The sequence below is a fragment of the Pseudorca crassidens genome, chromosome 15, assembly GCF_039906515.1.
Source record: "Pseudorca crassidens isolate mPseCra1 chromosome 15, mPseCra1.hap1, whole genome shotgun sequence".
Lineage (NCBI taxonomy): Eukaryota > Metazoa > Chordata > Mammalia > Artiodactyla > Delphinidae > Pseudorca > Pseudorca crassidens.
In genome coordinates, this window is record NC_090310.1 from 15,767,246 (window position 1) to 15,779,373 (window position 12,128).

General features: G+C 50.2%; 1 protein-coding gene and 1 long non-coding RNA gene across 4 annotated transcripts in view; both read left to right on the forward strand.

Moving 5' to 3' along the window:
* LOC137206532 (zinc finger protein 689) overlaps nt 1-10,171 on the forward strand; it is a 32,029-nt gene extending 21,858 nt beyond the window's left edge. The window contains exons 5-8 of the mRNA XM_067705230.1: nt 7,037-7,396; nt 7,520-7,913; nt 8,226-8,339; nt 9,467-10,171. Coding sequence (XP_067561331.1) covers nt 7,037-7,396; nt 7,520-7,913; nt 8,226-8,339; nt 9,467-9,987 — 1,389 coding nt within the window. The 3' untranslated portion in view covers nt 9,988-10,171. The remainder of the gene's footprint in view (nt 1-7,036; nt 7,397-7,519; nt 7,914-8,225; nt 8,340-9,466) is intronic.
* LOC137206916 (uncharacterized) lies at nt 1,954-6,989 on the forward strand. 3 transcript variants are annotated; one of them, XR_010934860.1, is made up of 3 exons: nt 1,954-2,089; nt 2,389-4,002; nt 6,873-6,989. It is a non-coding gene; the product is annotated as an uncharacterized lncRNA (long non-coding RNA). The 3 variants fall into 3 exon arrangements; XR_010934862.1 differs by lacking the exon at nt 6,873-6,989 and having other exon boundaries at nt 1,963-2,211; nt 2,389-3,857; XR_010934861.1 differs by lacking the exon at nt 6,873-6,989 and having other exon boundaries at nt 1,963-2,206; nt 2,389-3,857.
* Nucleotides 10,172-12,128: the final 1,957 nt, after the last annotated feature.

The following is a 12,128-nucleotide window of genomic DNA, read 5'->3' on the forward strand; positions in this document are numbered from 1 at the left end:
CTCTCCGGATTCATCCACTTTTCTCCTGAGTTCGATGCGCATTTTTATGACAGTTACTTTGAATTCTTTATCTGATAAACTGCTTGTCTCCACTTTGTTTAGTTCTTTTTCTGAGGTTTTGTCTTGTTCTTCCCTTCTGAAGATATTCTGTAGTTTCTTCATTTTGCCTAACCCTCTGTGTTCATTTCTATGTAAATCAGCTTCATCTCCCAGTCTTGAAAGAGTGGCCTTACATAGGAGGTGTCCTGTGGGCTCAGTGGTGCAATCTCCCCCGATCAACAGAGCCAGGTGCTCCAGGGGTATCCCCTGTGTGGGCTGCATGTGCCCTCCTGTTGCGGTTGGGCAGCAAATGTTGCAGGTGTGCTGGTGGGTGAGGTTGGTCCCCTGGGTCCTCAGGGGAAAGCAGGGGCAGGGCGCGTGGTGTTAGCTAGGCTGATGGAGAGTGATAGAAATAGTGCTCACCAGCACCAGGCCAGCTACGTGGAAAGAAAGTAAAAACAAATGACGTCTGCCAGTGCTTCCATCCCCAGAGAAAATTCCACCAGATCCCTGCCCCTCCGGTGCATGCCCTGAAATTAGTCAATGAATCTCCTTCTTGTATGACCCGGGCGCTTTTCAAGCTGCTGCCTCTGTGCTAGGACTTGGAGCAAGTGAGTTTCTGCGAGAGTCCTTTAATAATTGAGTGTCTTCCCTTTCCCACGGCCCTCGGGCTCTCCCAGATGTAAGCCCTGCTGGTTTTCAAAGCCAGATGTTATGGGGGCTTGGCTTCCCGGTGCAGGTCTCCCAGGCTGGGGAGCCTGATGTGGGACATGGACCCCTTGCTCCTCAGGGGGGACCTTTGCGGTTGTGATATCCCTCCTGCTTGTGGGTTGTCCCACGGGAGTGGGGGAGGTTCTCACTAGACCAGGACTCTGCCCTTCCTACCTTTCTCGATGTGGCCTTTTCCTTATATCCTTAGTTGTAGAAAATCTGTTGTGCTAGTCTTCAGGTCAGTTCTCAGAGACAGTTGTTCTATATGTAGTTGTAGTTTTGGTGTGTCCTGGAAGGAGGTGAGCTCAGGACCTTCCCACTCCACCACCTTGATCCAGAATTGAAATAAATCTTAAGAGATGATCTGACTCATTCCTCAGTGTTATTATTCATTTATGAGCTGTAATTTGACACAGGTTTTCTGATTGAGGCAGGGTCTAGATAGTGTTATAATTACAATAACAACTATAAGCTCCTATTTATTGAGTACTTTGTGCAAGGCGCTACCCTAAGCACTTAATTGAACCTAAGTTCAACCGAAACGGGAGCCAGATGACTCTGAATCCGGCTCTGCTGCCCCGTGAGCTGTCACCTGCCCCGTCACTCAGTTTCATTGTCTGTAAAAGGGGAGACATCTGTGACCTTGGAGCACGGGCCAGATCAAATACTGGGTAGGAACGCATTTCCACAGCCCACGGGCTAGCCCTGCCCGAGTACCAGAGCTCACTCCCTTACCTCCAGAACCCGCCTCAGTCTTGCCCTTGGGCTTTTACTCACCTCCAAGCCCCGGACCTGCCCATAAGAGGTCTCATGAGAGTAGCAGAAATGAGTACCTTTACTCCGTTGGAACCTCTCTCTTAGATGCCGACCCAGAAAAGCCAGATCAAGAGAAATCCTGCACCGCCGGCCACCTTCGGATCTGCCGCTACTTCACTCTCGGCCTTTCAAACAGACCGCTCCGGAAAGACCAATCAGAGCCTTCCTTCTTCCCCTAGCGACCGGCGCTGTCCAATCAACGCACGCTATCTCTCTACGGTTACGCCGTGGAGTCCAACCTCCCTTCCGATTTGCCCCTTGGCATGGAAGGGCAGATAAGAAAGGCGAGGGATGTTGAGGCCGGAGGGGCACCATCTTAGTTAAGGGCAGGACTGTGGGCCTTCAGGACGTTTTCCAAGGAAGGCCGGAAACAGGTAATTGCGTTTCCACATTTTCCGGAAGCCTCTCTGCGAAGCACAGAAGGGTTTCCCATGGCGCCGCCCCCGGTCCGGTTCCCGGTGGCGGATGTGCCTGGGGAGGCCGGGACCGGGCGGACGAGGGAAAGCAGCCCAGGGGCCGTGAGGTTTGTCGGATGTGGCCGTGTACTTCTCCCCGGAGGAGTGGGGGTGTCTGCGGCCCGCGCAGAAGGCCCTGAACCGGGACGTGACGCGGGAGACCTATGGCTTCCTGGGCGCGCTCGGTGAGGTCCGGCGGCCCAGCCAGGACCCAGTAATCTGTGGGAAGCGGGGACTGATGCGCCCAGGGGCGATGGGCTGGAAGTGTGGAGCACCGAGCAAGCGCCCTCAGTTCTCTTCTCGGGTTCTCAGCCGAGCCCAGTGTTTGTGAGGATTTTCAGGCCCCAAACCCAATTTTATCTTTTAGGTGGAAAGAGAGGTGGAGGCGTGGAGCCCAGAGGCCCAGGATCCAGATCTCTGCAGCTGTGAGCAGAAACGAGGGAAAGGTCCTTCACTTCAAACCCCAGGTTGTGACCTTGGAGAACCTCCTCCCCCACTCGGAGCCTCAGCACACACTGCCCAGTCCACAGCCCCTCCGTGTTTCCCTGCACCTGATCTGCACAAAGGGCTTAACAGAACAGCTAAATTGAGACTGGTAGCACTCTTGGGGCCACGTTGCTACCATCTCTTAGGAAGGCACGTTCCAGTTCTGGTTCTGGTGCACCTTCAGCCACCCGCGACTAGTGTTCAGTTCTTGGGCTGAGGCTCCTGGTCCCTCTTCCAAGTCCCACTTGAGGTTACTTCACTGAAAACCATTCACCTAACTGGCTTTTCTTTCTGGATTATTTTCTCCCTTAGTGCATTCTGCTTTCTGGACTGTATCTCTCCCGCTCCTCAGAGACGGAGTACCCTAGATATAAGAGCCTATTAAAGGAGCTGGTGCTCCCTGGAATAGAGGGCACGCTTCGGGCCTGTCCGCACTGGGGAAGCTCATCCAAGGATTCTGTCTTTTACCCAGAGCAGGTCAAGTAGCTAGCAAGGACACACATGTGGTGTCAAGCCTCTGTTGGCATTGTTTGGTCTTGAAGACTTAGAGGTGGCCGTTAAGAGGACAGTGGCTTCAGGTGAGGAACTCTCCTGCCCCACACTTGCTCTGCACATAGTGCACAAAGGTATCAAACTTAGCGAGCTTAAAGGGTTTTTTCTCCAAATTTTTATGAACTAGTAATTGCAATGTGCTTTTTTTTCCCCAGATATTTGCATGTTTCCTGGATTTTGCATCTTTTGAGTAAAGATGTATTCTTGGGCCACAGCAGCTGGAAATATGATGCTGGGGAATTTTTTTTTTTTTTAAAGAAGGAGTATATTACTTGTGATTAGAGTTGAAATGAAGGCATAGTTATCTTCCGACTTAATTCTTACTGTAATGTTTGTATGTGTCAGCAGTTGAGAGGTCTTTCTGACCTATTTAGATTTGCTAGCCCTACTTTAGAACAGGAAACTCCTGAAGGGATAAAAGCAAGGAGGTGGGGGGGGGGACTAAGCATGTCTATGTCAGGAGTGGTGATAGGTGGCTCAAATATCTCTTGACCAAAAGACTACTTCTCCAAATACCTGGGTTCCAAAGATGATTATTAATGGGAACTGAGGGTTATTTTTACTTCACTACATAGCCTCTCCTGAATTGGTAGACCTGGATTCCAGGTTCAGCTCAGTCCCCACTAGCTGTGTGGCCTTAAGCATATTATATTATTACATTATTCAGATGTAAACTGACAAGTAAAATTTATGAACTATAATGACCTCCTGCGTGTTTCCTAATTTCTCATAATTATCTGATCAAGATTCTTCAACAAACATTTACAGTTTGTTGGGCAATAAAGCAATTTGAAAGCATCATTTTTGTATTTTTATAATGATTGGCAGGAAAAACATGACACCAACCACTTATGAGCAAACAGTTTTAGTCTTGAACGTTGCAATCTGATGGTTAACAGCCAAGTGTACTTAGCTCCATCTTCTTATGTTTTCTCCATCCCTAGTGCAAAGAGAAATGATTTACAACATAGTACCTGAATAAACAGAAGTATTTTTTGGTCCAAGTGAAATGCTTTATAGCTTCTCTTTACATAAAGTTCATTCCCTGTTTTGTTTTTTTAATTAATTAATTTATTTATTTTTGTCTGCATTGGGTCTTTGTTGCTGTGCACGGGCTTTCTCGTTGCAGCGAGCAGGGGCTACTCTTCATTGCAATGCGCAGGCTTATCATCGCGGTGGCTTCTCGTTGCAGAGCACGGGCTCTAGGCACGCGGCTCAGTAGTTGTGCACAAGCTTAGTTGCTCCGCGGCATGTGGGATCTTCCCGGACCAGGGCTCAAACCCGTGTGCCCTGCATTGGCAGGCGGATTCTTAACCACTGCACCACCAGGGAAGCCCCTGATTCCCTGTTTAAAAGGATACTTATTTCTGAGGATCTGTTTTTTTCCTTACTCCCATTTCTACACTGTTCACACAGTGAATTACCTCCAGAACTCAAAATGTTTTAAAATAAACACATAATTGTTGAGGCAAAATCAGCAGAAGTCACACTTAAAGCCAGAAAGTATTTCTGGTGAAAAACAGCAAGGACAAGGCCAGAAAATATAAAGACTGAAAAGGCACTAGCATGATCAGCAAAGAACATTTCTGAACACAAAGGGGAGATTCGGCATGTAGGGCAGGCAGGAGGGCAAGCAAGGAATTGTTACAAGACCAGACTGTGGGCTGCTGCCAACAGACACCTGGTAGATCTCATCCGTCTGTTATCTCCAGTGACCGGCCCCACGCTTAGCAACTAGAGTCTGCATCCTGCCTGACTGCAGAAATATTCCAAAGGTGGGAGTGAAAACATCTAGCACCTGTAGTCAGTCCAATGCAAGCCATTGAGATGACCCCTCTCAACTCAAAAATAGGAAGACACTGAGTCTAGGAAGCAGAGGATACAACCCAAGGGCAGGGAGGGAAGACCCTGGATGACAGCTGAGGCCCAGTCTGTTTTGGAGAGAGGGCTGAGGGCCCAAGGAGGGAGATTTCCCAGGAAAAAAAAATGGGGATTTGAGATTTGATGCTCCCCTTGGTGATTTGCAACAACTTAAAAAAGCACAGCAGATAGCACAAGGAGAAAAGACAATTATAAAATTGAAGAAAAGCAAACAGTTGACAAGAAAGGAAGTATAATAATAGCATATATAGGAAATGCTATTTACAATAATGTATTGCAATGGGCTTTCCTGGTGGCGCAGTGGTTAAGAATCTGCCTGCCAATGCAGGGAACACGGGTTCGAGCCCTGGTCTGGGAAGATTCCCACATGCCGCGGAGCAACTAAGCCCGTGCGCCACAACTACTGAACCTGTGCTCTAGAGCCCGCGAGCCACAACTACTGAGCCTGCGCGCCTAGAGCCTGTGCTCCACAACAAAAGAAGCCACTGCAATGAGAAGCCCACGCACCGCAATGAAGAGTAGCACCTGCTCGCCACAACTAGAGAAAGCCCGCATGCAGCAACAAAGACCCAATACAGCCATAAATAAATAATTTATTGCATTAAGTATGTTGTAAAGAGGTCAAGGGAATGGGGCTAGAAATTAAGTATCAAGTATCATAGCAGGGTGCCCATAGTGTCTAAAATGAGTATACCAAGAAAAAGCAATTTTAAAAAAAGTGTATTTTAAAACGAAAGCTCCAGAAGAAATGGCTAAGAGTGAAGTGTATTGAATCAGTTTAGGAAGATGAAAAATTTCTGGAGTGGATGGTGGTGATGGTTGCATACACTGTGAATGTACTTAATACCACTGAACTTAAAAATGGTTAAAATGATTTTTTAAAAGAGGTTAAAATGATAACTTTTATGTTATGTATATTTTACCACAATTTTTAAGAAAAGGGGGCTTCCTGGTGGCGCAGTGGTTGAGATTCCGCCTGCCGATGCAGGGGGACACGGGTTCGTGCCCCGGTCTGGGAGGATCCCACATGCCGCGGAGCGGCTGGGCCCACGAGCCATGGCCGCTGGGCCTGCGCGTCCGGAGCCTGTGCTCCGCAACGGGAGAGACCACAACAGTGAGAGACCCGCGTACCGCAAAAAAAAAAAAAAAAAAAAAAAATCCAAGAGAAAAAGCAGATTGGAAGTTACGGGGGGGGGGGAGGGGGCTGGGGTGGGGGGAAGAAAGGAATGGGGAAGGACTGTTTAACAGGTTCCAGGTTTTCTTTTGTGAGGATGAAAATGTTTTGGAAAATGACACTAGTGATGGTCGCACAACATTGTGAATGTAATTAATGCTACTGAATTAAAAACTTAAAAATGGTTAAAATTTTATGCAATATATCACAATAGAAAAGTATGTATTGATTGGAAAGGAAACATGGGTGATACCAATGTCCTACATCTTGTTTTGGGTGATGGCATACATTTGTCAAAGCTCAACGGATTTCACACTGAAGATCCGTGCATTTTACTGTATGTACAATATAATTCAAGTTAATAAAAAGTTGAGGGGCTTCCCTGGTGGTGCAGTGATTGAGAGTGCGCCTGCCGGTGCAGGGGACGCGGGTTCGTGCCCCGTTCCGGGAGGATCCCACATGCCGCGAAGCGGCTGGGCCCGTGAGCCATGGCCGCTGAGCCTGCGCGTCCGGGGCCTGTGCTCCGCAACGGGAGAGGCCACGTCAGTGAGAGGCCCGCGTACCGCAAAAAAAAAAAAAAAAAAAAAAAAAAAGTTTAAAGTAGTTGCCTCTACGGAACAGGGGGAATGGGTAGCGAGGCTGCCTTTTTCATTACAAACCTTTTGTATTACTTTTTTAAAAACCACGTACGTTAATTATTTTGGAAAAACTTAAAAAGTAATTTAAAACTTCTCCATTCCAATTCCAGCCTCACCAAGCACCTTCCTTCTGCCGGCGGCTCCAGTCCAGAAAATGAGCGAGCGGAACTGCCGGTGCAAGGCGTCGGGTCGGCTCCGCAGCTGTGCACCCAAGTGTAAACGTGTACCTGATCTCTACCTCGGCTGCCCCCAGGGTTTGGCCAGGTGTGTGCGTCTTCCCGCAGGGGCCAGAGACCGGCTTGCGGATCCCGCTGCCGGGACGCGCAGAAAGAGACCATCGAGTTCAAAGTCCCGAGCTCCACAAACGCCGAGATCGTTGCTGGGTTCCAGATCCCGCCTACAGAGAGTTCCGCGTGAAAACGCCCCGCCAGTCCCGCGTCGCGGCACAGCCGCTTCCTGCTGTCGCGGCCAATCACCGGCGTGCAACGCGGCCAGCGGGAGTGCTGGAAGCCGCGGGCACGTCCATCTTTCTTGATGGCAGGAAAGCTCCCCTCAGCTCCCACCCGTTAAAACTTACCTGCACGGCCATTGTATTTAAGGTCAAGTGGACAATGAAAAGCCAGACCAGCGCCATGTTTGATACGGTCAAGGGACGGCGCCCTTAAGAGCAGCCAGTGACAACTGAAGCCTGGATGTCGCCATATTTTCTGAAGGCACCTTACGGGTCCCTTAACCCGGGTGTGTGTGTCCAAGCTGCCAGGAAGTGACTAAACACCGAGGGTGTTTATTTGTCCCCATCAGAATACCGAATCCCAAACAGCCAACCCTGCTACTTCGGTTCCCTTCGGCTGAGTTCGGAGGCCAAGACTGGGCGGGGCCCCAGGCTCGGGAGCCCTTCCTGTGGACGACGAGAGCTGAGGCCAGGCGCGGGGAGCAGGCGGCCGCTGCTCTGGGCTGGAGGCCACATGGCGCCGCCCCCGGCCCCGCTCCTGGTGCTGAGACCAGGGGAGACCGGGCTTGGTTGCAAGAAGCCTGCGGCCATGAGCTTCGCGGATGTGGCCGTGTACTTCTCCCCGGAGGAGTGGGGGTGTCTGCGGCCCGCGCAGAGGGCCCTGTACCGGGACGTGATGCGGGAGACCTACGGCCACCTGGATGCGCTCGGTGAGGCTCCGGGTCAGAGTTCGCCTGCTCCTTCACTGGGGTTCACAGGGGAGATGACATGAGGACCCGGAGGATTGTGAGGCCTAATCCCGCACTATTCCACCAACGACACCAGCCACCTCCCATCCCCAGCGCTTAAGGTACCCTCTCGAGAGTCCTTCCATCTCGCATCCGCTTGCTTCAGGCAGGAGCACTGCAGACCCTGTCCAGGTTGATCCTAAATTCTGAGGAGGTGACCTCACCCTGACAGGGGGATGCCATCTTCCCAGGGCAGCCTCTCAGGCCAGCACTGTGATCCCTGTTCTCTCCCAGGATTCCCAGGCCCCAAACCAGCCCTCATCTCTTGGATGGAACAGGAGAGTGAGGCTTGGAGCCCCGCCGCCCAGGATCCTGAGGAGGGGGAAAGCCTGGGAGGAGCTCTGAGAGGTGAGGGATGGTCCCAAGTTTCCCCCAGCCCCAGTATTCCAGGGCTTCCTGTCTAGCAGTGTTTTCTTTCAGATCGCCACCTCCAGCATCCCTAAAGGAATGAAAGAGTCAACAGATGTTGGATACGGGAGAAGGAAAAGAGTCAGACCTGATACAAATTTTTCAGAATTTGGTACAGTAGTCAAGTTGAGACCAGAGTAAGATAATCAGGAGCCCAAGTCTGAGACTCCCTCTGGGAGAAGCGCTGTTCATTCTCCCCTTTTCAGGGACAACTAAAATCCCCTAAGAATGAAAGCAGCTTCAGGTCTGCCTTTCACATTCTCAAACAAGGCAAAGCAGTAATTGGCCAGTAATTGACAACTTGGCTCTTCTCCTTTCACCATCCCTCAGCAGAGTGATCTTGAGCAAATATCTTTACTCCTCTGTAAATGTCTTAACCCTGCAAAAAAATGAGAAACCACCATAATAATAGCTACTGCTTATTTATTGATTTAGGCTGCATTGGGTTTTAATTGCTGCGCGCGGGCTTCCTTTATTTGCAGCAAGCGGGGGGCTACTTTTCCTTGCGGTGTGTGGGCTTCTCATCGCTGTGGCTTCTCTTGTTGCGGAGCAGGGGCTCTAGGTGTGCGGGCTTCAGTAGCTGGGGCACGTGGGCTCAGTAGTTGCAGCACACGGGCTCAGTAGTTGCGGCGCGCAGGCTTTAGAGCGCAGGCTTGGTAGTTGTAGCGCACAGGCTTAGTTGCTCCGGCATGTGGGATCTTCCCTGACCAGGGATGGAACCCTTGTCCCCTGCATTGGCAGGCGGATTCTTAACCACTGCGCCACCAGGGAAGTACTGCTATTGCTTACTGAGCATTTACTAAGTACTTAAGATGCTTTTACTCATTTAATCCTCCCAACAAACTTGTGAACTAAAGAAACCATTATGATTCCCGTTTGACACATGAGGAAGCAAGGCCCAGATAAGTCGCTCTTAAGAGATTTGACCCCTGTTTACCATCCTTTAGAGCCTGTGTGTTAATCACTGGGCAGTACTTTTCTGGCACTTCCTTAAGTAAAAGCATCCTATAACCTGAAACGATATAAGCGAATGTGTTTTAAAATGTAACTTGATTCCTGTTTCCTAGGAGATGCCCCAAACAAAAGGGAAGAGGAACCCAAGACAGGGCCAGGAGCCAAAGGATCCGAAAAGACTCCTAGGAAGGAGAGGCCTGAAGAGCTGGTTAAAAACAACCTTGACTCAACCATCAGCAAAACCTCGGCAAGAGCAGAGCCACCCAGCAAAGCTGCCTGTGACCAGAGCGCAGGTGCGCAGCCCCCGGCCCTGGTGCCCAGTGTAGATGCTCAGGCCAGCCAGCGGCGCCACGTGTGTGCAGACTGCGGCCGCCGCTTCACCTATCCCTCGCTGCTTGTCAGCCACCGGCGCATGCATTCGGGTGAGCGGCCCTTCCCCTGCCCTGAGTGTGGCATGCGCTTCAAGAGGAAGTTTGCCGTGGAAGCGCACCAGTGGATCCACCGCTCCTGCTCTGGGGGCCGGCGGGGCCGGAGGCCCGGAATCCGGGCTGTGCCTCGGGCCCCAGTCCGAGGTGACCGGGACCCGCCGGTGCTGTTCCGGCACTACCCGGACATCTTTAAAGAGTGCGGGTGAGCGGCTCCCCCTGGCTGGGCTTGAGCCTGACCTCAGCGCTAAGGACTAACTGGGCCCTGAGGGAGGCTCCTGAGTCAGGGATTTGGGACCCAAAATTCATCCCTTGGTTTTCCCTCAAGGATCCCTCTAGTTTCCAAACCTGTAAAAATAAAAGTGCCTGTAAAGATTCAGAGATTAAACTTGACACCTCCTCTCCCTAGTCTTTCTTAAAAAATGAAGAGAGTGACATGCTGGATTTTTCTCAAAGTGTTATCTCAGTAGCAGGTGCAGCCAAGATCATGTGCAAACACTGTCTCCAAAAAAAATCCCCGCTGCTTATCTGCAGCAGAGGTAAATGCTCTGGGGGACTAAGGCCGAGGAGGAGGCCTCAGATGTAGGGCATGGTCTAGTCGCGGGTAACTGACACCAACAGGAGGCTCAGGCAGTGGAGTCGGTGGAAAGAATACAGAAACACCGGGTGCAGACCTAGTCTCTGCAACTTGCCCCCAAGGCGTAGCTGTTAAGTCACATGCTTTCCCTGAGCCTCAGCTCCTTCATCTGTAAAATGAGGATCAATAATATTTACCTCGGGCTTCCCTGGTGGCGCAGTGGTTGAGAGTCCGCCTGCCGATGCAGGGGACATGGGTTCGTGCCCCAGTCCGGGAAGATCCCACATGCCGCGGAGCGGCTGGGCCTGTGAGCCATGGCCGCTGAGCCTGCGCGTCTGGAGCCTGTGCCCCGCAACGAGAGAGGCCACAGCAGTGAGAGGCCCGCGTACCACAAAAAAAAAAAATAATAATAATAATATCTACCTCAAAGGGTTAGTGTGAAGACTGAAATTGTAACAATATGTATGACACAGTAAATGTGCAATAAACATTTGTTGAAACACAATTGAAAATGATTGTCGATATTTTACACTTCAGACCATGAAAAGAAGTCTGCTAAGGAGGCGGGGATGGATAGCAACAACTGTGTTTCACAGATGAGTAAACTGAGGATCAAAGTTTCACCACTACAAAGCAGGAAAGCTGGAAACTGGCACTGTGCCCACACGTATCTACCACTTCCTAAGAGCAGTCAGATCTGGGCAGAACAGGGGTCAGGGGCTCAGGTGAGGGTGAAGTGAAGGAGCCAGTCTCACCTGTCTGGGGGAGTCTCAGCAGGAAAATGAGAGCCCCGCCAAGGCCAGAGACCTTTGGCAGTCAACATTCAGTGACCATATATTGAGTGGCTTCTGTTGGAGAGACTGCCAGGTGATAAGGGAATCCCAAGATGAGGAAGGCTAATTTCCTTTATTCAGCAAACACCGTCTGAAGACGGGTTTTGTGCAGGGCGCCAGGGACACTGACTCAAGTCCAATGTTCAAAACAGTGATTTGGGCTGTGATGGAGGAAGTCCAGAGGCACCACTTAACCCATCCTGGTTGGTGATATGCCAGGAAGTGTAGCTTGGAGAAGGAGGTGGTTGTGCTTCCCATAGCATTAAGAGGAATTGGTATGTAGTGAGATTTTTAGGCAGAGGAAGCAGCGAAGGAGCCTTATTTCCTAAAAAGGATAAAAGAGGGACACAGCATGGAGTAAAGGTTAAGGACATGGGTTCTGGAGTCAGACTGTCTGGGTTTAGATCCTGACTCGATTGCTTTATAGCTCTGCAGTCGTGGGCAAATGACTTCTTGCTCCAAGTTACCTCTCTCTGCCTTAGTTTCTTCATCTATAAAACCTGGATAATAATAGCACCTACCTCATAAGACTGACATAACGATTAAATGAGATAACACAGAATGGTGCCTTGAATATTAGTGTTTAATAAACATCGGTTATTGTTATTATTCAAATACAACACAAAATAATATGTGAGGAGGACCAAGAGGAGACCGAGGAAGGTTTTCTGGAGGAGGTGGTTCAAACTAGCCTTGAAGGATGAGAAATATTTCAACCAGGATGGGCATGTATAGGGAATGGTTGGCAGTTCCACTTGATTGAAACATAAAGATTGAAAGTAAAGAATAATGGATGACAGATGCAGCCGGAGAAGTGGGACCAATCTGGGAGGACCAAGGATCCCAGCAGGGACCTTGGAGTTCACCCTGTAGGCACTGAGGAGCCATAGAAAATCCCCGAGCAGTAGCAAGGCTGTTTGACAGGTCCCATCAGATGTCT